Source organism: Sitophilus oryzae, unplaced genomic scaffold, assembly GCF_002938485.1.
Source record: "Sitophilus oryzae breed Bouriz unplaced genomic scaffold, Soryzae_2.0 scaffold_535_pilon_pilon, whole genome shotgun sequence".
Lineage (NCBI taxonomy): Eukaryota > Metazoa > Arthropoda > Insecta > Coleoptera > Curculionidae > Sitophilus > Sitophilus oryzae.
In genome coordinates this window covers 1,426,854-1,448,149 of record NW_022147124.1, presented here as the reverse complement: position 1 = coordinate 1,448,149, position 21,296 = coordinate 1,426,854, and the positions used below count along the sequence as shown (strand labels likewise).

Genomic DNA, 21,296 nt, shown 5'->3' with positions numbered 1-21,296 from the left:
GTGTATCTCTGCTCTAGTTTCTATCGCATATTACAGCTACCCATTACCGGTCTCACGCAAGCCTTATAAATTTTAACTTTGCTTCTGACGCCCATATATTTATTTCGCCAAATTATATCCTTTAAGTATCCTGATATTAATGATGCCTTTGTTTTTTGGGTTTTTACTTCTTCCTTCAGATTCCTAGTGCTTCTTATATTTGCCCCTAAATATTTAAAAGGCACCACTTGTTCTACACTCTGATCGTAAATCGCAAGTTTGCATTTTCTAGGCTCTATAGATATTGTAACACGGTATAAATTGTAGTTACTGGCATTGTATATCACATTTTATTTTTACTTTATCTGAATTGAAACTGATTAATCGATTATTACAAAAGAAATGCTGAGTTCGCACTATGAAAACGAAAATTAGACTAATAATAAATGAATCACCGTACCTTACACAAATCTGATTACATTTTATACGACTAATTAAGAAATAAATTGTAATATCTAATTGCAAAAAAACATTATTTTGAAATATACCCCCCATGTCAAAATATGAAAGATAAAACACCCCGCCACTCAAAGTTTAGTAGTATAAATATTGCTTATTTTTACAGCCCAAACATCACAACCGACAGACATCAGTAAAAATGAAAGTCTTGGTATTGGCATTACTTGTATTTGTGGCACTGGCCACTATTCAGGTAATTTTTATTTATTATTTTTGTTTTGGTGATATTTTTCAAGTCTTTTTAGAAAAGAAAAATGTGTTAGAATGTAGAGTTTTTAATAAAAATATCTAAATAATCATTTTATCACATTACTAACTGATCTAAGTAATGAATATTTACGCTATAAATCCGGTAATTCACAACTTTTACAGTATGATTGATATGTTTATCCAGAATTTCGAAAAAATAGTGAAAAACTTAATTGCAGACCAATGACGTACAATGTTTTACTGCATACTGTTTGCATAATAGCTATGTTTTTAAATAATTGAGTATTTTTTAATCAGCTTATGTATGGGGTTTCGGATACTATAGTATGTACAGGGTGTCCCATTTTCGTGTTTTATGGGGTTTCTTGTTTATGATACAAAGATGCTGTTTTCACATCACCATGCTACTTTTTTATGAAATTAAAGGCGCTACACACATATTAGTCCTAACCGTTTTAGTTACTAAAAGTTACCATTCTTCATCATCTTGTATTCTTTCTTTTTCAGAAAAAGCGAGGCGTTCAATCTATTCGGACGGAACAAGGAAGCGAAGAATGACTCCCAAGCATCTCCTCTGGATAGCAGTGAAATAAAAGAAGAAATTTCTCCAGCTTCCTCCAACAAACCTACTAGAAGACCTTTTCCTCCACCATCACCTTCAGATCGACCAGGACCACGTCCAAGACCTTCTCCGCGTCCAAGACCTTCACCACCACCACGTCCTTCACCACCATCAACACCTTGCGACTAACCTCCATTACCTCAATTACCATAGCCGTCGGATCAAGTTAAATTATTTCTTTCTGATAAGACATATCTTCCCAAAAAATAGTTTTATACACTTGATATGTCTGTTACGCGCTTACGCGCCCCCTAGGTCACATACATGGGTACTAGAGGTGTATATTTTGATATATTTTAAGATTTTATGAAGCCCGACCGATTTTCGGCTATCGATAGAGATGACCTTCCTGATGCCTATATTAAATATATACACGCGGTTTTTACGAAGCCCGGAATCGGGCTTCCTAAAACCAAATCGGGCTTCGTAATGATGGCGCGTGGTACGTTTCGGTCTTGATAAAGGCGGATTGCATGTATATATATATATATATATATATATATATGCAAATAAAACTGCTACACCCTGTATTTCCGAAACTAAGTATTTTAAGACATGCATTTATACAAACTTTTTACTTATTTTTATCTGCAGAATATGCTGCCAAAGTTTCCGGAATACAGTTTGGACCACCCTGTAGAGTAAGAGAAAGTATGTCTCCGGATTGTCTTTATACCTAAGAGGAAAAACTTTTATTATTAACTTTTTGGGAAAAATACATTCTTTATAACAAATTTTGCATCTTCTAAAATGGATAATGCCGTTTATATTTTTCCAAATTAAAAATAAATAAAAATGATATGAAAACAAAGAGTATAGTATATTTTCAGAAAGCTAATATAATAAAATAGATAAAATAAAAACTATTTAGAGGGTGTGCCAAAGAGCTAAAAACATAAGTTTGAGTCATAATTCGAAAGTGATAGATTTACGTGAAAAATTCTACGAAACTTAATTTTCAGCTTTTTGATAAGTTATATAATCCACATAAAAAGGCAGTCCAAAAAGGCAAAAAAATCAAACTCACCTTGTGTTTTAGGAACTAATAAGAGCGCTTGAGCAAATCTGTGTGTACCATCTTTAATTTCATACAAAAGTAGTTCAGTGATGTGAAAACCGCATCTTTGTATCCTTACACAACAAACGAAAACTGCGAACGGCAGCTTTTCATTGGAGAGCAGTCGTGGATAAGGTATTTCACTGGAAAGAAAACTAATTAATAACAATAAACAAAAGAATATAGATATTGGGCGCCAGGCATGTACAGAGAAAGAAAACACAGTTGTATATTACTTAAAACTAATGACTATATTTATTCATGGACTCTGATGGTAAATAACATTGTAAAATTCTAATCATTATAGTGGTAATATTATGTCGAAGAAAGTTATGTTAAAAATAATATTAAATACGTTCAATGAAAGACTATGGAAAATACAATACAGATAGAGCTATTAAAAATATAAAAAAGTAGCATTACTTTATTAGTTTGTTAAATTTTATACGATATTAAATCTAAGATGTTGAAAGCCGTAGATTCTAGGACCTGTTCGGTTATTCATCTGTCAAAATGACACAATAATAATATATATAGAAAGTAGTACTATTACAAAACGTAATATTTGCAAAGAAACTAAGATCTAAATCAGATTTTAAATACTAATCTAACATAAGAAATTTAACCACTAAACGTAAAGTCTGTACGATATTATTTAAGACTGAGGATATAGAACATGTAAAACATTAAACCAGAACCCAAAATTAAACTTAGCTGTTCGTTCCTGAAGCAATCCTGTTTCAAAGAGTAGCAGCGTGAGGTGGGATTCGTACTGCCTCTCGGCCAATGCAACAAAAAGGGCCAGGATGAGGACACCATGAACTATTACAGCCGTAACTATCGATTAGGCTTAAAAACAGGAGCAATGCAGCATGGGGCCTACGCCACATCCACGCTGGGGCACTCTGTACATAGGATAAACTATCCGTACAGTGGACATCCAACCATAAGATAATGTCCGTAACTTGGAAATAGTCCGTACCTTGGACCCTGAAAAAAAGCAAAAGCAAATGTGAGTCCACAGCGCAGAGAGCGAAACCTTCAAGCGATGTTGACAGCGCCTCCACAGAGCAGTGAAACAATAACAGGGTTGTGGATTAGAGAACGTAAAAATTACGCCAAGTGCCTCGAACAAATTATCAGGCCTGAACGATACGGAATCCGGTGATAATACGCCAGACATCATATATCATATATAAAAAAGACATGTAACGAACTAAAAACGTTACAATACCTACCATTTGCGTGATGAAATCATGTTTCAGTCCTTACAGATTAATTTTACATATCCCTTGCTTTTGTTATGTGTAAACAGTTTCAGACCTCTTTCTGTTTTTTATATGTTTTCGAAATTCCGAAAAGGAATTCCTCTTTCTTAAAATTTTCCGAACCAGGTTGAAAAAGAGCCTCCGTATTTACGTCAAGAAGGGAGACTACGCCTTCTAATATTTTCCGTCCATCGATGCGTAACTAACAATCCGCCCTCGAACCGCCTTGCTTTCGTACACAACTCCGATACCGCGTCGCAGATGAGCTTCGACAGAAAGGTCTCTTTATGATTATGGAGAAGCCGAAATGACGCACTCTTTTTATTTCATCGTCGTAACAATGTATTATCACTGTTGCCTTTGAAACTGAATGAATTTCGGATCCATTGCTATTATTTATTTTAATGTACAGGGTGGACCATTTTGGTTGTTTCTATAGGGTATCTAGGAAACCGTGAGAAATATTCAAATTTTGATACTACAGTCTCGGGTTCTTTTTTTGAAAAAATTACATTGGCGCAAACGGATCGTGGGTATCTTGATCGGTTTCGAAGCTACAGGGGGATTCTCAAATTTTGTACTTTTTGAAGATGTTCGATAGTTTGTTTATATATATATATATATATATAATAGCAGTTCGAACCACCCTGTATATCGAATTTTGCACACTATACAAAACAGTTAACTAAACATCAGGACTAATTCATTTTATTATATCAAAAACCAAAGTAAAATAAAATGTATTTAGTTAATATAGGGATATACTAATTAAAAACTATTTTTTGGGAAGATATGTCTTATCAGAAAGAAATAATTTAACTTGATCCGACGGCTATGGTAATTGAGGTAATGGAGGTTAGTCGCAAGGTGTTGATGGTGGTGAAGGACGTGGTGGTGGTGAAGGTCTTGGACGCGGAGAAGGTCTTGGACGTGGTCCTGGTCGATCTGAAGGTGATGGTGGAGGAAAAGGTCTTCTAGTAGGTTTGTTGGAGGAAGCTGGAGAAATTTCTTCTTTTATTTCACTGCTATCCAGAGGAGATGCTTGGGAGTCATTCTTCGCTTCCTTGTTCCGTCCGAATAGATTGAACGCCTCGCTTTTCTGAAAAAGAAAGAATACAAGATGATGAAGAATGGTAACTTTTAGTAACTAAAACGGTTAGGACTAATATGTGTGTAGCGCCTTTAATTTCATAAAAAAGTAGCATGGTGATGTGAAAACAGTATCTTTGTATCATAAACAAGAAACCCCATAAAACACGAAAATGGGACATCCTGTACATACTATAGTATCCGAAACCCCATGCATAAGCTGATATATAAAATACTCAATTATTTAAAAACATAGCTATTATGCAAACAGTATGCAGTAAAACATTGTACGTCATTGGTCTGCAATTAAGTTTTTCACTATTTTTTCGAAATTCTGGATAAACATTTCAATCATACTGTCAAAGTTGTGAATTACCGGATTTATAGCGTAAATATTCATTACTTAGATCAGTTAGTAATGTGATAAAATTATTATTTAGATACTTTTATTAAAAACTCTACATTCTAACACATTTTTCTTTTCTAAAAAGACTTGAAAAATATCACCAAAACAAAAATAATAAATAAAAATTACCTGAATAGTGGCCAGTGCCACAAATACAAGTAATGCCAATACCAAGACTTTCATTTTTACTGATATTAATTCTTGTGCTGACTTTTAAGCCAGAGAAATAAACTATGCTGAAAAATTTGGTTGCTTCCTTAAATGTATACAGAGATATCAAAAATTGCTGGTAAATTTTAAATATTTATTTTACATAAAAACTTCGTTGTTTCAAAAAACGTAACACTATGTATTTTTTAAAATAAGTCGAAGTAGATTTAAATGCTCTTTCAAACTATATTAGGGTATTTTATACCCAGCTGGCTCAGATTTTGAATAAAAAGCGATTTTTCAATAAAATGGCAATTAAGATGGCTAGCAATTTTCTAGTGACAGTTAGTAACTATTTTCAAAATCGAAATTAGTTTATGGACTTTATTTAAGTTTATAGCAGAGTTTACTTTTATTTAAAAGACCTACAATAGTTTAATAAGTATTTATTATTTTATCAAGAAAAATGAAAAAATCATTTTATTTTGTAAAAAAATTGCTTGTTGGCCTTAAGGGTTTATGCTCAAAGATATCTAAATAGGAATTGTCTTCATAAGCTTTTGCTTTTGCTATTTCGCAGAGCTGATATAAAATATGAGAAAAACCACAAACTGTATTTTTTCTGTGGAAAAACCTATTAGGCAGAAGCAGAAACCTGTGGTTGATGGGAAAAAAATTAATTTATCTTAGTTGTCTCTCTTTGACGATTCTGTTTCTACATCTTTCCGTTTTTGTATAATTAAAACCCTGTATAAAAGAGACAAACGTTTACTAAGCAGTCAAATAACCATACCATAACGTGGCATGCTGATACTTCCGAAAGCAAAGCAGAAAAATAAATAAAAGTATTTGGGCTGAAAACTTAATACTCCGAACCAATGGGCACCTACCCCAGCCTCCTTCAGGCAGAAAGCTGTGCTATCGAAAGATGCGTACAATTTATCCTAGGTAGGAACTATCGGAAACAAGAAAAAACAAGAAATAGCCATTTCATCCTTTAGTCAAGAGATAGATACATCTGGCCCAAAACGTTGTGTAATTAAATATCTCTACGCTATAAGAACTAGATAGGAACTATCGGAAACACGAAATAGCCATCTTATCCGATAGTCAAGCAGCACTAAAAGCGATCAACTCAGTAACCATCAATTCGAAGTTGATCAAAGAATACCTAGAGAAGCTGAACAAATTAGGCAAAGAAAATAAAGTCCTCCTTCTCTGGGTGTCCTCTCACCAAGGGATAGAAAACTGCTTTCTAAACCAGCTTAAAATGGAACTGAAGAACTTGGAGGAGTCCATCCGTAACCGGGAATTGGAATTCTCCAACGGTCTAAGACACACGAAAAAGTTCCTCAGAACTTACGACCGAAAAAAATCAAAGATTTGTCTTGATTTAAGTAAATGCAATCTCCGGAGATCCTAGTCCTGATATTTACGACATAACCTTGAACTGAGGGCAATGTTAAAAATGCTACTTTTTTATTGGCACAATAATATAAGGAGGCCCTAATTATTACAAAAATGAACATTAAAAGACTATACAACGAAATAAAGTACATAATCCTTCTTATCTTAAACATTTTTATTATAATAATTATAAGAATTGACGAGATATTTTGTGGAACAGACAGAAATGACTTCCGAATTAATATTTCAAAAAATGACAATTATAATATGGCCACCAAGCGATAATCACTTAAATGATTATCACTTATTAATTACATCCTTCTATATAGGAAAAATATACATGAGTTGTAGAATCTTTTGAATACAACTTGATGTTTCGGGACTACCTAATACTTTTGCCTGACACTCAATGCAATACCGGGTAACGCATTTCGTGTCAGGTATTTTCTGTTATCAAAGTATTTTCGGTAATCCAGAAACATCTTATGGTATTACATTCAAGAAGCATGTCTTAAAACAGACGTATTATAGTCAATGCCCGGGTAAATTATAATTTGTGTAGTTTTTCTGCAACTTAACAATATTGTCCAAATCCTTTAGATTTTTACGTTAATGGCCTTAATGTAAAGAATACGTAAATACGGAAGTTAACATCTTCACTAAGAGATACTTTGATTCGAATGTGTCCTTAGCTCAAAGGTGTGTTTTTTTGGGGAACACTGGTCGTTTCTTAGATGCAAATTTTCACTTCAGTAAAAACGAAATAAAAAAAGAAAAAGTTACAGTCAAATTTTCTTTATTCGTAAACATTACATCAATATGCATGGCCAGTAATCTAAAAAAACAAATTCATATCAAGTACACAAAGATTATGCAACTTTTAGTTGAGTAATTTCATACATAATTAAAACGATTTAATTACACCATTCTAGAATCGTTTAATTCAATGATTTTAATTCTAATCGTATTATAAACAGGAATTCAAATCAAAGCTAAGATTAATAACCTGCTAAAATATTAATTTTTACCTTTATATAAAGTAAGTGTCCAATATGCTTACTAACCTTTCACAATATAAAGTAGGTAGATAAAATACAAACAATATAAAGTATTTTTTTATTTAATAGCTGTTGATAAAATACTTAACAATAAACTATTTCAAGGGCATCTATCATCATTCTTTAAAAATAGATTTTTTTAGGCAGATAAGAAACAGAAGTAAAATAAAAAAAAGATTTTTTTAAAGGATTTGATTTATTTAATTTAAAAAGCAAAATATGAATTAATTTCTAAAATATACTGTATAGCACAATAGACTTGGTGCCATTTATGTCGATTTTAAAAATTCCTACCCCAGCGCTTGATACAGCAGAAATCAGAAGTTTTCGGCTCTGTATTTCACGCAGTTCCGATGCTGATCGCATTGAAATCATATCAAAACTGTGGCTTTGTCATAATATTTAAGTATTTTATTTTTTAATAGTGCAGTTATTGAAACTATACAACACTCAGGTACGAGGTTTGTGTGATGCAATGCTGTTTCAGGTAGTATTATCACCATCATTTAGCTTATTCCGTCCACTGCTGAAGAAAAGCCTCCCTCAACTCTAGCCATTTCTTTCTATTTTGTGCCACTTGAATCCAGTTTCCAGCCACTCCGTTAATATCTTCTGTCCAGCGACTTGGAGATCGTCCTCTGCTTCTATTCAGGTAGCTGCTTTAATTCAGGTAGTATAAATTAAGTAAAAAAAAAACTGAGCGTCGCTTTGTATTGTGTTGTGACAATTTCAAATGTTAATAAAGCTGTCGAAAAAATGTTGACACGTTAGGTGGTTCTTGGGTGCAATAACATTAATAATTCAACTTTCCCGAACATTCAACTCGCCCGAAGCAAGATTTTACAGCATTTCACAACTTCTCAAACTAATTTGACCAAAAGCAAAAATGGATTTAAGCAGGGAATTAAGTGAGTAAACAAAGTGCCCATTACATAATCAAAAAATTAAATAAGCATATACTATGAAAGGATAAATTATAATTTGCAATATTAGTGGTAAACTTGTTTTAATCAACTAGTGCTTAATTTTTTATAAACGTCTCCTAAAATTATAATTATTTACTTTTAAAAAGAATCGTTATAACCGAAATAGCTCCAGTTATGTATCTGCTAGCAAGATCGGTGCGTAAACTATGCTCGCTACCGTAGTTGAACTCATCTAAAAAGTTCTATTAGCTCGAATAATAATTTATAATACAAGTTAAATCTACTGAAGAATATAAAAATATTTACTTTTTATTTTTATTTTTAGAATTTTCACAAATTATACTTCCAACAACACAATAATCACTATCAGGTTCAGGTCAGATGGTTCAGGAACCATCTCTCTAGTTGCACCGACTTCAACTTAGATTGAAAGAAAAATGAGTATTGTAATGTTGAAAAGTTAATCAACCTAGTTATAAGTTTAATATAAATATAAAATACCTTATTAATTAATTACATTAAAATAAAATATTCAGATATTTTACAAACAGAACCTACCTCAGTGTCTTTTTACTAGTAAAATAAATTTGACTAACTGACAGAAATGCTTAATACTTTCAGAATACGTAAACTTTAAGGTCCTCCCGTCTGTCGGAAGCAAAAAAAACAAAGAAAAGAAAAGAAAACAAAATATTTAAATACAACTATTTTTTAACCTAACCAAATTAAACCTTTAAATTTCTAAAAAATAACAAATAAAAATAAATTAATTAAATATATTTTTTAATATAATAAGCACACAGAACCATTTTACAAATAAAAACAAATCTAGAAAATATTAGAAGTATAAATGTTTAAATATTATTCTGAAATTTTGATTTTTCCATACAAAGTTTTAATATTTGCAAATATTATGTCCATAGTGAAGTAGATCCGCTTTTAATTTTTTATAATAAGATTTTTACTAAAACATGCTATTAAAAGGTTCTATCGACTTTAAAATAATTTTATCATTACTTAATATTGCTATAGCAATAGCTAATAGAAAAAGAATATTTAGAAAAATAAAATCTGGTTTAGCTAAAATTCATTAAACAATAGAAAATTATAGTCTAATATATAATAAATAAATTTAGTTGTTGGATATTTAAAACAATATTTCGTATTTGATGCACTAATCACTAAAGAGGAATGTATTGCGGAGTTAAACTAAACCGACTATTTGAACAAAAAAATATTAATTAATATACAAATGGAAAAACGTTTATGATAGTACGTCAATCACGATGTTCTAAACAAAACTGGATGTTTTCTAAACAATTATTTAACAGATCGAATTTGATAAATAAGCGGAAACATCTGATAGATAAAAACACCAACCCACTTGATCATCGGCAGTATAAATAAACCCGATTTCTACTACAAAAATTATTCAGAACCGATCAAGAGCTTCATTCAAAATGAAGGTTTTAGGTTTAGCAGTAGTAGCATTCGTGGCATTAGCCACTATTCAGGTAAGTTTCTATATTTTCTAAAAACCTAATTATATATATTATTTATTTACGATTTAAGTAAATATAAGCAATTGTTTTTAATGTTTTATTTTATCCTACTATGTATTATTATATACATTTTTTAGACAAGCGAAGCCTTCAGTTTATTTGGTTGGCATAAAGCAAACCATGTAGCTGCCCCTTCTGACTTACCAAGCCCACCATCTGACTTGCCAACTCCACCATCCGGTGAACCTTCTCCTCCACCACCACCATCTGATGAACCTCTTAAAGTAGTGAAGGACGAGCCTTCTCCACCATCTGACTTACCAAGCCCACCATCTGACTTACCAACTCCACCATCCGGGGAACCATCTCCACCACCACCACCATCTGATGAACCTCTTAAAGTAGTGAAGGACGAGCCTTCTCCACCATCTGACTTACCAAGCCCACCATCTGACTTACCTACTCCACCATCCGGGGAGCCATCTCCTCCACCACCACCATCTGATGAGCCTCTTAAAGTAGTGAAGGACGAGCCTTCTCCACCATCTGACTTACCAAGCCCACCATCTGACTTGCCAACTCCACCATCAGGCGAACCATCTCCTCCACCACCACCATCTGATGAACCCCTTAAAGTAGTGAAGGACGAGCCTTCCCCACCATCTGACTTACCAAGCCCACCGTCTGACTTACCAACTCCACCATCCGATGAACCATCTCCACCACCACCACCATCTGATGAACCACGTAGACGCAGAGCAGTGAAAGACGAACCTTCTCCACCATCTGACTTACCAAGCCCACCTTCTGACTTGCCAACTCCACCCTCCGGTGAACCATCTCCACCACCACCACCATCTGATGAACCTCTTAAAGTAGTGAAGGATGAGCCTTCTCCACCATCTGACTTACCAAGCCCACCTTCTGACTTACCCACTCCACCATCCGGTGAACCATCTCCTCCACCACCACCATCTGACGAACCTTAAATAAGTTATGCCTTGCTAAATTAATAAAAATGTAATATATTTTTTTTAAATAAATATCACAATTTTATATTTAATAGCTTATTAATTTTTAATAATATTTACATAAGTAAAGTTAAACCAAACTAAAGCGCTATTAGCATCATAAACAGATGAATAAAATTGTTCTGTCCAGTTTTAAACATCTGCTGATGACGCTAACATGATTAGCTGAACTCGCGTCCAATCTTAAAAGTAAAGTGTTCTGGTATATTGTAGTAGCTAAGGTGATAAAATAAATAAATAAATGCCTTTATTGTCAAAAAATTTTTCAATTTATAGGATAGGAATTAACTTTCGATATTATTTTTTAATTCGAGCATATTATACCAACTAAAACTAGACTACCAGAAGACTATCAAATTCAAAGCTATAAGCGTTGAATGTAGTAGACAATGATTCAGTATTAACATTAAAAGAATTTCGGACTTCCATTGTCTTTATTTACTTTGCATCTGATGGTTGATTCTGTCAATTTTGGTCAGAGTTCACACTTGATAACGGTCAGACACTTCTGATACTTCTAACCGAAACGTTGTGTAAGCAAAATAAATAAAGACAATGGAAGTCCAATATTTTTTTAGTTTCAATAAGCTTTCAGAAACACACGAGCATTATCTTATAGGCGGTTTCTTATTTAGTGACAATGCTTTCCGATGACGAAAACAATGCTATTCTACGTTACGTGATATATTATGAGTGTTTTTAGTTACCAAACGCTCGGAAATGATTTCTGGAGTTCACGAGATGTTGAGTATTTTTCCGTACCGACTAAAGACAAATTTCTCGAGCAGAAAAGGCTCTACATCTCGTTTAAAAAAAAATCGTGAGAATTGATTCATTGCTTACAACACGGTCCATTAAATTGAACAGTGACCAGTATGCACAGATCTATAAAATCTGTACTAACGAGCCCTAAAAAAGAGTCGTAACAAATGAATCAGATCACAACGCGACTCGTTCGTTTCTACGGCTTGTTCGTTCAAAGAATCATGATAACTAATTCATTGCTTACAATACGGTTTTTTATATTGTCATAGTATTTAATTTTAAAATTAATTAGAATTATATAATAGTTAAAAAAAATCGGTGTTTATATAATATTCATTAGAATTATATACTATGAGCTTGGGTATCCAAACTTTTGTAATATAGATAATCAACATTCAAATATTAGTAAAAAAAATAAACTATAATTTAACGGGGTCTTCATAATTATGAAGAATGCGTAATTTTGTAGTAGACCATCAATAGACTCGAACAAAAGCTCTAAACAAACATCATGGATGTAGAACGCAAGCGATGTGAAAGTTATTTACAAAAAAATATCTATTTATACCACATATACTTTGATACGCAAAATGTGTTTGTATGATTTATATGATTCATTATGAGAAATCGAATCGCGTGATTCGATTTACTAAAAAGAATCGTAGTGCCCCTCACTATTGTAAAACTTGGAAAATAAGTTCGTCATAATAATGCTTTTATTTATTCACTATTCTAATAAACAATATGCATTCCTTCGGAAACTCTCTATTTATTTATCTAGTAATACTAAAACACTCTATTTGAAAGTCGATTAGAGAAAATAGTATGATTCATTGGCAAGTAATGTAAATATTTGCGATCCGGTAAAATTGCGATATAAGAGGAGGCTTAGCTTGCCGGAGGCGAGTCGGTAGTTGATATGCCGGCCGGCTGTGTTGTGTTTTGTCATAGAGCTGATATTTGGGGGTTGAAAGTCTTTTGACTATAAACGTTGCAAGTACTGTAAGGCAACGGGTCGTTTGACCAGAAGAAAACCTCTTGTGGTGTGACGTCTTACCTTCGAGGTTGGTCTTGAGAGTTTGAGGTCTCCCTTGTCTTCTCGATTGACACGATGCGGCGTTGGGGTAGTGAGCTACCCCAATTAGCATATTCGATTGGGATGCGAATCTGTTTAGCGGCAGAATTGCGTTCGGGGGAAGCCCCTATACTATTTCAGGTGACACTAGCTAGTTGTTGAAGATTATTAACCAATAGATCCGAATAATATTTGAATTAGATGGAAGATATGAAATGTAATATATTGAATAGAATGTGAGTGATATCAGTGGTTAGGGGGCGGAATACCCCCGGGTGAGTCTTACTATTTAATTATCAATTTTATCCAGATCAGTAAATGTTTGTTTTGTTATTTTCATGTACAATAAGAGAGTGCTTGCCAATGATCAACTAAATGGATATTTGAGGTGAATTTGCATTGTGAGACCCGGTTGAGTAAGCCCCAGAAATAAGCGATTTTACACTATACTATACAGGGTGGTCAGAGTTGTATTCCGGAAACTTCGGCAGCATATTCTGCAGATAAAAATAAGTAAATAAGTTCGTATAAATGTATGTCCTAAAATGCTTAGTTTCGGAGATACAGGGTGTAGAAATGTCATTTTTATTTCGATTTTTTTCAAATAATTTTTGAAGTAACGCCAATATTTAGATGAAAATTGGTGTCTGGGAGTTTTTTGGCATGAGAAATTTGATTTTGATGTCAATATGACTCCTACTGGTAGAGGGCGCCGAGGGCGGATTAACTGTTTTGAAGAGTAATAACTTCTTGTCCGTACCCGAGGGGTGTCTCACTATTGGAATTACATGTACATTTTCTTGGCAGTCGCTGGCAGTCATTGGCAGTCTTATGGCAGTCGCCTATAATAATTACATGGCAGTCATAGGCAGTCTTCTTCATAGACATTGGCAGTGGCTTAGCAGTGGAAGGATATTTTGGCAGTACGTGTACATTTTTTACCCGAATGAGACACCCCTCGTCCGTACCTATATAAAACTACCGAGGAAAAAAAGCGATTTTTATTAAGAGACCTTTTTCACGTAAACAGCGTCTTAAATGAATATTTTTTTACACAGTAGTTTTATGCAGGTACGGACGAAAAGTTATTAGTCTTCAAACCAGTTAAAAAATATGTAGGTGGCGCCCTCTACTAGTAGGAGTCATATTGACATCAAAATCAAATTTCTCATGTCAAAAAACTTCCAGACACCAATTTTCATTCAAATATTGACGTTACGTCGGAAATTATTTGGAAAAAATCGAAATAAAAATGAAACTTTCATTTCATTTTAGGACATACATTTATACGAAGTTTTTTACTTATTTTTATCTGCAGAATATGCTGCCAAAGTTTCCGGAATACAGTTCGGACCACCCTGTATCTATAGTGTCTACTTTTAGAACTGATCGTATAAATCAGCTAGTATTAATGGAACTGCATTTTTGTACGTTGCGAGATTTCGACTCAACAAGGAATTTTTCGGAGCAATTTCAGATCTATTACTAACGCTTGACTGCTATTGGCTGGGGTCGTTGCAGACGAGGGAGAAGGGTGCGAGGCGAGTTGGGGTGTTGCGTGCGACGTGTGTCACGACCAGGCAAGATGCCACTTCCAATACGACGTTTCGCGGTAATTGGATTAAAATTTTAATTAATCCCAAAGTTCGTTCAACATTCGTTTCCCCAAACAATGCTACGTTTGATTAACGGGTCCACTCTCTTGATGTGCGGTCACGAATCCAGATTTTGTCGTTTTTTTTGGCTATTTATTCGTTTTTTAATTGCTATCTACAGGAATACGTAATAATATAAAAAGTAAAGTAAGGATTTTACGTTTTACGTTTATATGACATTCAAATAATTTAATTTTCGAAATAGATAGCCACATGTCTTCTCCTTATGTCACAGTGGCTGCGATAATCACTAAATTTGACGTTTAGGCTATACAAATTTTTTCGACAGGCCGTTTTTTTCCTCCAGCATTTTTTTTTCTCACAAGCTTAATGTTAGAATAGAGTATTTGATATATCAAAATTCATAAAGCTTTACTTTACCGAGAATTTAATTATGTAATAAAAAAGTGGCAACGGCCCGCAGCTACGTCGAAACACTGGTTCCCATTAGAACACCGAAGTTAAGCGACGTAAGGCGATACTAGTGGATGGACCGGTGACTGGTTCGAAACTCTATATCGTGCTGTTGTCCAATAAAGGCAAAAGTGTAAAATCTATTGACACACACTGCTCATTCACGCCGGTTCGAGGCCGGATGAGATCGGATATCTCGTGAGTAGAGTCGATTTAGACACTTGCCAAGTCGGTAGGCCATTGACCATGATATGGCCGAGGACCGCGGTTCGGATTCCGCGTAAACAAAGTAGGTCCCGTTCAGATTAGTCCTGGCAGCAAAAAGGAGACGTTAACTGAAATATTTACTTTATTTTACTTTTTTGTAATAAAAAATGGGGGTACCCATTTCAAATTAAAAAAAACAATGTTGCCACAAGCTTATTTTTCATCGGGGTAGAATATCACGATATAGCGAGGTTAAATTGTTTTACAACGGGGCAAATCTATCCCGAATGTGCGTCATGGCCATCATTGAAGTCCGGTGTCACGGCCTTGATTTTTTACTCCCAACGCGCTTAAAGAAGTTTCACTTCAAAAAGTTGTTATCAGCTTCCACTATTTCCGGAAGTGCCTCCATTCTGGAAATAGTTTTAATCGATAGACCTCGTTGTGAAACAATGATGTACAAAAAATCTCCGATTTAACTATTGTAGTTCTGTTTCTCCAAACCAAACCAAACTTCTAATGCACGCTCAGCCTGGGACACCCTGTATAAAATAAGGAATATTTTTTTTCTATTTAGCCCCCTTTTCAATGTGAAAAGTTTTTCGTAATTTCCTTTATAGAAATTGGAATATAACAAGTCTTATAATTAACTAGCGTGTACCAGCGACTTCGTTCGCGTCGAATTAATCATTTGTAATAGTGATGATAAAGCAAAGCAAGAATTTCCATTAACATACAAACTGGATAAAATTTTCTCACATTTATGTCAGCATGAGAAAAAACAATATGGCGATATTATTATATAACTTGGTAATATCTGAGGCGTAGTTTTATTTCGTTGGAATTTGACTTTCGAAAAATCCGTTTGCCAAAAATAAAATCTTTACGTCAAGCAGTTTAAGCAGAATCGTGGTTAAGAAATTACCCAACTTTTTGGAACGCCTTGTATGATTTTTCAAAAAATTTCAAAATACCTATGTAAAAAAACCAAATAAATTATGCTTGTCCAAGCGTTTTCCCCCCGAAAGACTAACCGTTTTTTAAATAACAAATATTGTAATATTTGAGGAGCGTTTTCACCCTCTTAGAATTTGAGATTCGAGAAATCCCTTCTTATCGAACCTCTACACCCCACAGTCAATCCGTTTGCCAAAAATCAGCTTTAAACGTCAAGCAATTTAAGCAGAATTGTGATTACTCAATGGTCATATTTTATGAAACACCCTGTATAAATTTATAAAAAAACTTAAAATATGTAAAACAACAAAATAAAATATACGTGTTTTTATATGAGTTTTTCCGCAAAACTCATCGGTTTTTAAATAAAATATATTTTAATATTTGAGAGATAGTTTCAGCCCCTTAGAATTCGAGTTTCGAAAAATCCCTTCTTATCGAACCTCTACACCCTAAAGTCAATCTGTTTTCCAAATATCAGCTTTTTACGTCAAGCGCTTTAAGCAGGATCGTGATTAATCAATGATCAGATTTTTGGAAACACCCTGTATACATTTTTAAAAAATCTTAAAATATGTAAAAAGCAAAATGGAATATACGTGTTTAAGCGTTTTTTCGGAAACTTGACCGTTTTTTAAATAAAAAATATTATAATATTTGAGGAATGGTTTCACCCTCTTGGAACAGGAATTTCAAAAAATCCCTTCTTATCGAACCTCTAAACCATAGAGTCAACCTGTATGCCAAAATTGAGCTTCTTACGTTGAGTGGTTTGAGCAGGATCGTGATTAATCAGTATGTCAGTCACTTAAGGATTTTATATATTAGTATAGATTTAGTTTTTACAATATAAGTGAATAATATGTATTTTTCTTTCTTCGAAACTTTTTCCGTCTTTTTTATACTCGAACGACTTAATTAAACTTTTCCCTCGGCAAATACCTCCCTTAACTACTTTTAAATATACAGCCCGAGGTTTGGTGACACATTTCGTGGGGCGCAGCACGGCTCAAAAGATAGTAGTATATTTCCAGCCCGTCCTCAGATTAAAGTGATTGAAAAATGTTGCCTCGGGGCAGGTGCGAGGCGCGTCCCCCTCCAGAATAGAGGGATAGAGAGAGACGAGTCAAAGTATTTGTTTATTGTCGGGGATGTTTAACCAGTGCGGTAAACCGAGCCGCACCGAGTGCTTTTTATAATCGGGATGCCATTGTTGTGGCAGCAGACAAAATGGCCGTTTTTTGCTATTCTTCGGGTTACGTGTTCGCGGCAGATGTTCATTACAATGATGGCTTTAGCTGGATCGGGGATGGGTATGTTTGAAGGACTTTATTATCTCGATAATAGAGTCTATACGTTTGTTGGGGATAGTACGTTTAAGCGAAATAGTTTACTAAATTTAATCTAAATACTGCTTACGTAAACCTACATATTCGGTTTTTATTTGTACCGATTTATTAGGCAACATCATTGAAAATATCAAGGCGATACTAAAACCAATACGAATTTAAGAAAATATTCTCTATTATCAGAAATAAATAGACATTATCACTAATAGAGATTCCATCAACCCATACAGAATCACTTACCATAAGTCATAAGTCATCTAAATATTAGAACACATCAGATACTTGATATGTATTTTTTCTACAAGCACTTTTGATACTTGTAAAAGATCTTAGGCCTATTACTGGACTTTTTATTAGGCTTAATTAAATATACCACAATATGCCTCGCCATTTGCAATTATGAACCAGATAATGAAGACATATGCTTTATCATTCCATTTCCAATTTAATATTCCGAAAATCTATTCTTAATATCCTGAAATTTCCTATTAGAATATTCTAATACAGCGGTAACCAAATAAAGTATTTTTCTTATTTATTTACCAATAATTATACTATACAGGGTTGTTCACCACATACGACACGGAATATTGTAGCTAAACAATTAGATTTTTACAAGTTGTTAGTTTTGGGTTTGTTGAAGAACTATTAGAGCTACAATTTAAAAATAATTTTAGAAGCTACAGAGCGTCGCAAATAAGTAAAAAATATTATAGTTGTATTTTTTTAAATGGAACACCCTATATATTATTCTATTTTTAGATTTTACGACTGAAATAAAAGTAAATTTGATTCAGGTTTATCGCACTTAAATCTTACCGTTTTTGAAATATTTTCAATTTTGTGAAATTGCAGTAAAAAATTTAAGGCTTTATTTCTCCAAAGGTATTAAGGGTTTTAATACTAAATATTTACTGAAGATTATTTATTGATCAGATATTATGTTGCAATAATAAAAATTATACTACCTTATACAGAGTGATCAAAAAATTATATTAAATAATTACTAGCTTTCAACGGCAATAACTTGTTTAATTTAAATGGAACACCCTATATATTTTACATGAATCAGATGCACAATTTAATTGTCTATCAAATTTATTATACCATATTTTACCTTTTTCTTCAAGTTTTCATAGAAAATGCATTTTCTTATTATTTAGACCTCATTTATCACTATACCCATGTAATATTGACATTTTAGATTTTTTTAAAGCAACATATGTAAAAAAAAATACAGATGGTAAAAATAATAATATTGCAAGCCCATTTGTTTACAAAAAGAAAACTATTTAAATCTTGGTACAAGAGTATACCAATTATTACTAATTATTAATATACTTCGAATATTATTTCCGCCTAACAATTAGTTAATTACATACTTAATTGTTTTATTTAATAAATGTTTCTAAACAAATGTGGATTTGACTCAATACAATAATAAGTTATGAAAATGAACGTCCCTATTGTTTTAAATAAGCATTCGTCAAAGAATGAAATACACAATATAAGTTGGCTTTTTGCCACACTGTCTAATACACATACAAAATTCAGTTTTTAGTATTTGGAGCAATTACTTTTAATCAACGTAAACAGCCAATTAATATAGTTTAAACACTGGGATCATATTAATTGGTACTGTTTAACAAATATTTAATAATAATTTTTCTTATTATTTTAATGAAATAATAAGCGAATTATAGGTATCGACAATATTAATAGCTGGTACTCTGAAAATTTGTTACATTTTTAAAAATAATCTAAAATGTCAATATCCCATGGGTATAGTGATAAATGAGGTCTAATTTAGCAGAAAATGCTACTTCTATGAAAACTTGAAGAGATAAGTAAAAATGGCATAATACAATTTGATAGACAATTAAAATGTGCATCTGATTCTCGTAAAATATACAGGGTGTTCCATTTAAATTAAACAAGTTATTGCCGTTTAAAGCTAGTAATTATTTAATATAAATTTTTAGACACCTTGTATAAGGTAGTATTTTGTTTATTATTGCAACACGATAGCTGATCAATAAATAAACTTCAGTAATTATTTAGTATTAAAAAGTTCGTAACGCTTTGAGAAATGAAGCCTTAAAATTTTTACTGCAATTTCATAAAATTGAAAATATTTCAAAAACGGTAAGTTTTAAGTGTGATAAACCTTAATCAAATTTACCTTTGTTTTAATAGTAGAATCTAAAAATGTAATAATGTACAGGGTGTTGCATTTAAAAAAATACAACTATAATATTTTTTACTTATTTGGGACACTCTGTATCTTGTAAAAATATTTTCAAATTGTAGCTCTAATAGTTCTTCAACGAACCCAAAACTTACAATTTGTAAAAATCTAATCGTTTATCTACAATACTCCGTGTCGTATGTGGTGAACAACCCTGTATATTATAAAGATCGATATAGATAGACGTCTAGAATATAATTTGTGTCTTACTTAATCCTTAAGTAGATCTAAACATATGATATGCAATTTAAAGTTTTAAACTCTCCGTATGAGTTTATATATTATGATTCTATCGTTGCGTTAGTACAAACTCTGCTACTAATGCAAGCAATATCAATCTCTTTGCCGTTTCTGTAAGTATAATTCCTTTGTAAATAATACCAGATTAGATATGTTTTAGCTGTCTTTGACACAATTTCAATAAAAAAATATATTTTTCTTCTCGATTTTTTGCTTCTGATAACGAATGGTTATATGAACCTCCTGAAATGTGAAGCATATTTTTGTCTTTTAGGCTAAAATGTTTTTAGTACTAGTAAAAAGCCACTGTCAATCTGGATTCCAAGGCAAGTGTCTGGGTTTTCCGGTGTTTGGTTTGGTTTGGACATCCAGTTTTTTTTGTAGTTCAATGAATGAACCCCCCGCAATGGTAATAGACATTAATGACCCTAAGAATGTTATGTTTAGTTGGTTAAGGTGGTGAATACGACCGCGTGTCGAACTCCAATTAGCAGAATTGTCATTTTGATCCACTTTCTCTAAGATTCTATCCCTATGGATCGTACAATTTGATTTTTAAGTGTTTATAACCATTCGGTGGCATTGCTTAAACGGATGACTTCTGCTTTGCTCTTCCCGGCAACATGTTGAACATCTACGAAGTTATAGCCTCCAAGGAAACGATTCCATAGTTAAAAGAGATATCCATGTAGAATGTAGAATATTTAGAATGCAGCGCATAATCACCGCGAGCTATTTTGGAAGATATTGATTGGAAGATTGATATTGATTTTGGAAGATATTTTATAGTTTAGCGCCGATGTGGTTACTTAGATGTAAATGATTATTGCAGTTTCCTACCCGAAAGGTGTCCCAGCCATTCGTAGGCCTTCCAAATGGCAAGTATCTCTGTCTTGAAAACACTTGATCTGTGTAATGCTATATAATATACTCTATGCACACTCACGCACTTCTCTGTACCTTTCCAAACCTGAAAAGATTAATTTCTAACGAGGCTCTACTCTTTTTCCATTCAGACTAATGAAAATATCATTAGAAGATACTTAGATATTGCTACAGAAATAACTTTTCGCATCCTTGACAAATAGCCTTCTTAAAAATTCAGCTAAATCAATACTCATTTCCGCAGTTTATTTAGCGCGATCAAAGTCACAAAGGCGCT

The 21,296-nt window shown here is 33.1% G+C and overlaps 2 protein-coding genes across 2 annotated transcripts; one reads left to right on the top strand and one right to left on the bottom strand.

Annotated features, from left to right (window-relative positions):
- Positions 1-4,341: 4,341 nt before the first annotated feature.
- On the bottom strand, positions 4,342-5,337 carry LOC115886926 (cathelicidin-3-like). The gene is made up of 2 exons (XM_030906255.1): positions 5,280-5,337; positions 4,342-4,754 (listed from the first exon to the last, which is right to left on the bottom strand). Exons 1-2 carry the CDS (start codon positions 5,331-5,333, stop codon positions 4,512-4,514), a joined length of 297 nt encoding a protein of 98 aa, XP_030762115.1. The 5' UTR covers positions 5,334-5,337; the 3' UTR covers positions 4,342-4,511.
- Positions 5,338-10,082: 4,745 nt separating this feature from the next.
- LOC115886914 (vegetative cell wall protein gp1-like) lies at positions 10,083-11,256 on the top strand. Its single transcript, XM_030906241.1, has 2 exons — positions 10,083-10,205; positions 10,331-11,256. Exons 1-2 carry the CDS (start codon positions 10,152-10,154, stop codon positions 11,180-11,182), a joined length of 906 nt encoding a protein of 301 aa, XP_030762101.1. The 5' UTR covers positions 10,083-10,151; the 3' UTR covers positions 11,183-11,256.
- The last annotated feature ends 10,040 nt before the right edge of the window (positions 11,257-21,296 follow it).

Excerpts from the sequence above, each read along its gene's own strand:
- LOC115886926 (XM_030906255.1), bottom strand. The coding sequence starts at position 5,333 with ATGAAAGTCTTGGTATTGGCATTACTTGTATTTGTGGCACTGGCCACT. Across the intron at positions 4,755-5,279 it reads TGGCACTGGCCACTATTCAG|AAAAGCGAGGCGTTCAATCT; the intron begins GTAATTTTTATT and ends TTTCTTTTTCAG.
- LOC115886914 (XM_030906241.1), top strand. The coding sequence starts at position 10,152 with ATGAAGGTTTTAGGTTTAGCAGTAGTAGCATTCGTGGCATTAGCCACT. Across the intron at positions 10,206-10,330 it reads TGGCATTAGCCACTATTCAG|ACAAGCGAAGCCTTCAGTTT; the intron begins GTAAGTTTCTAT and ends TACATTTTTTAG.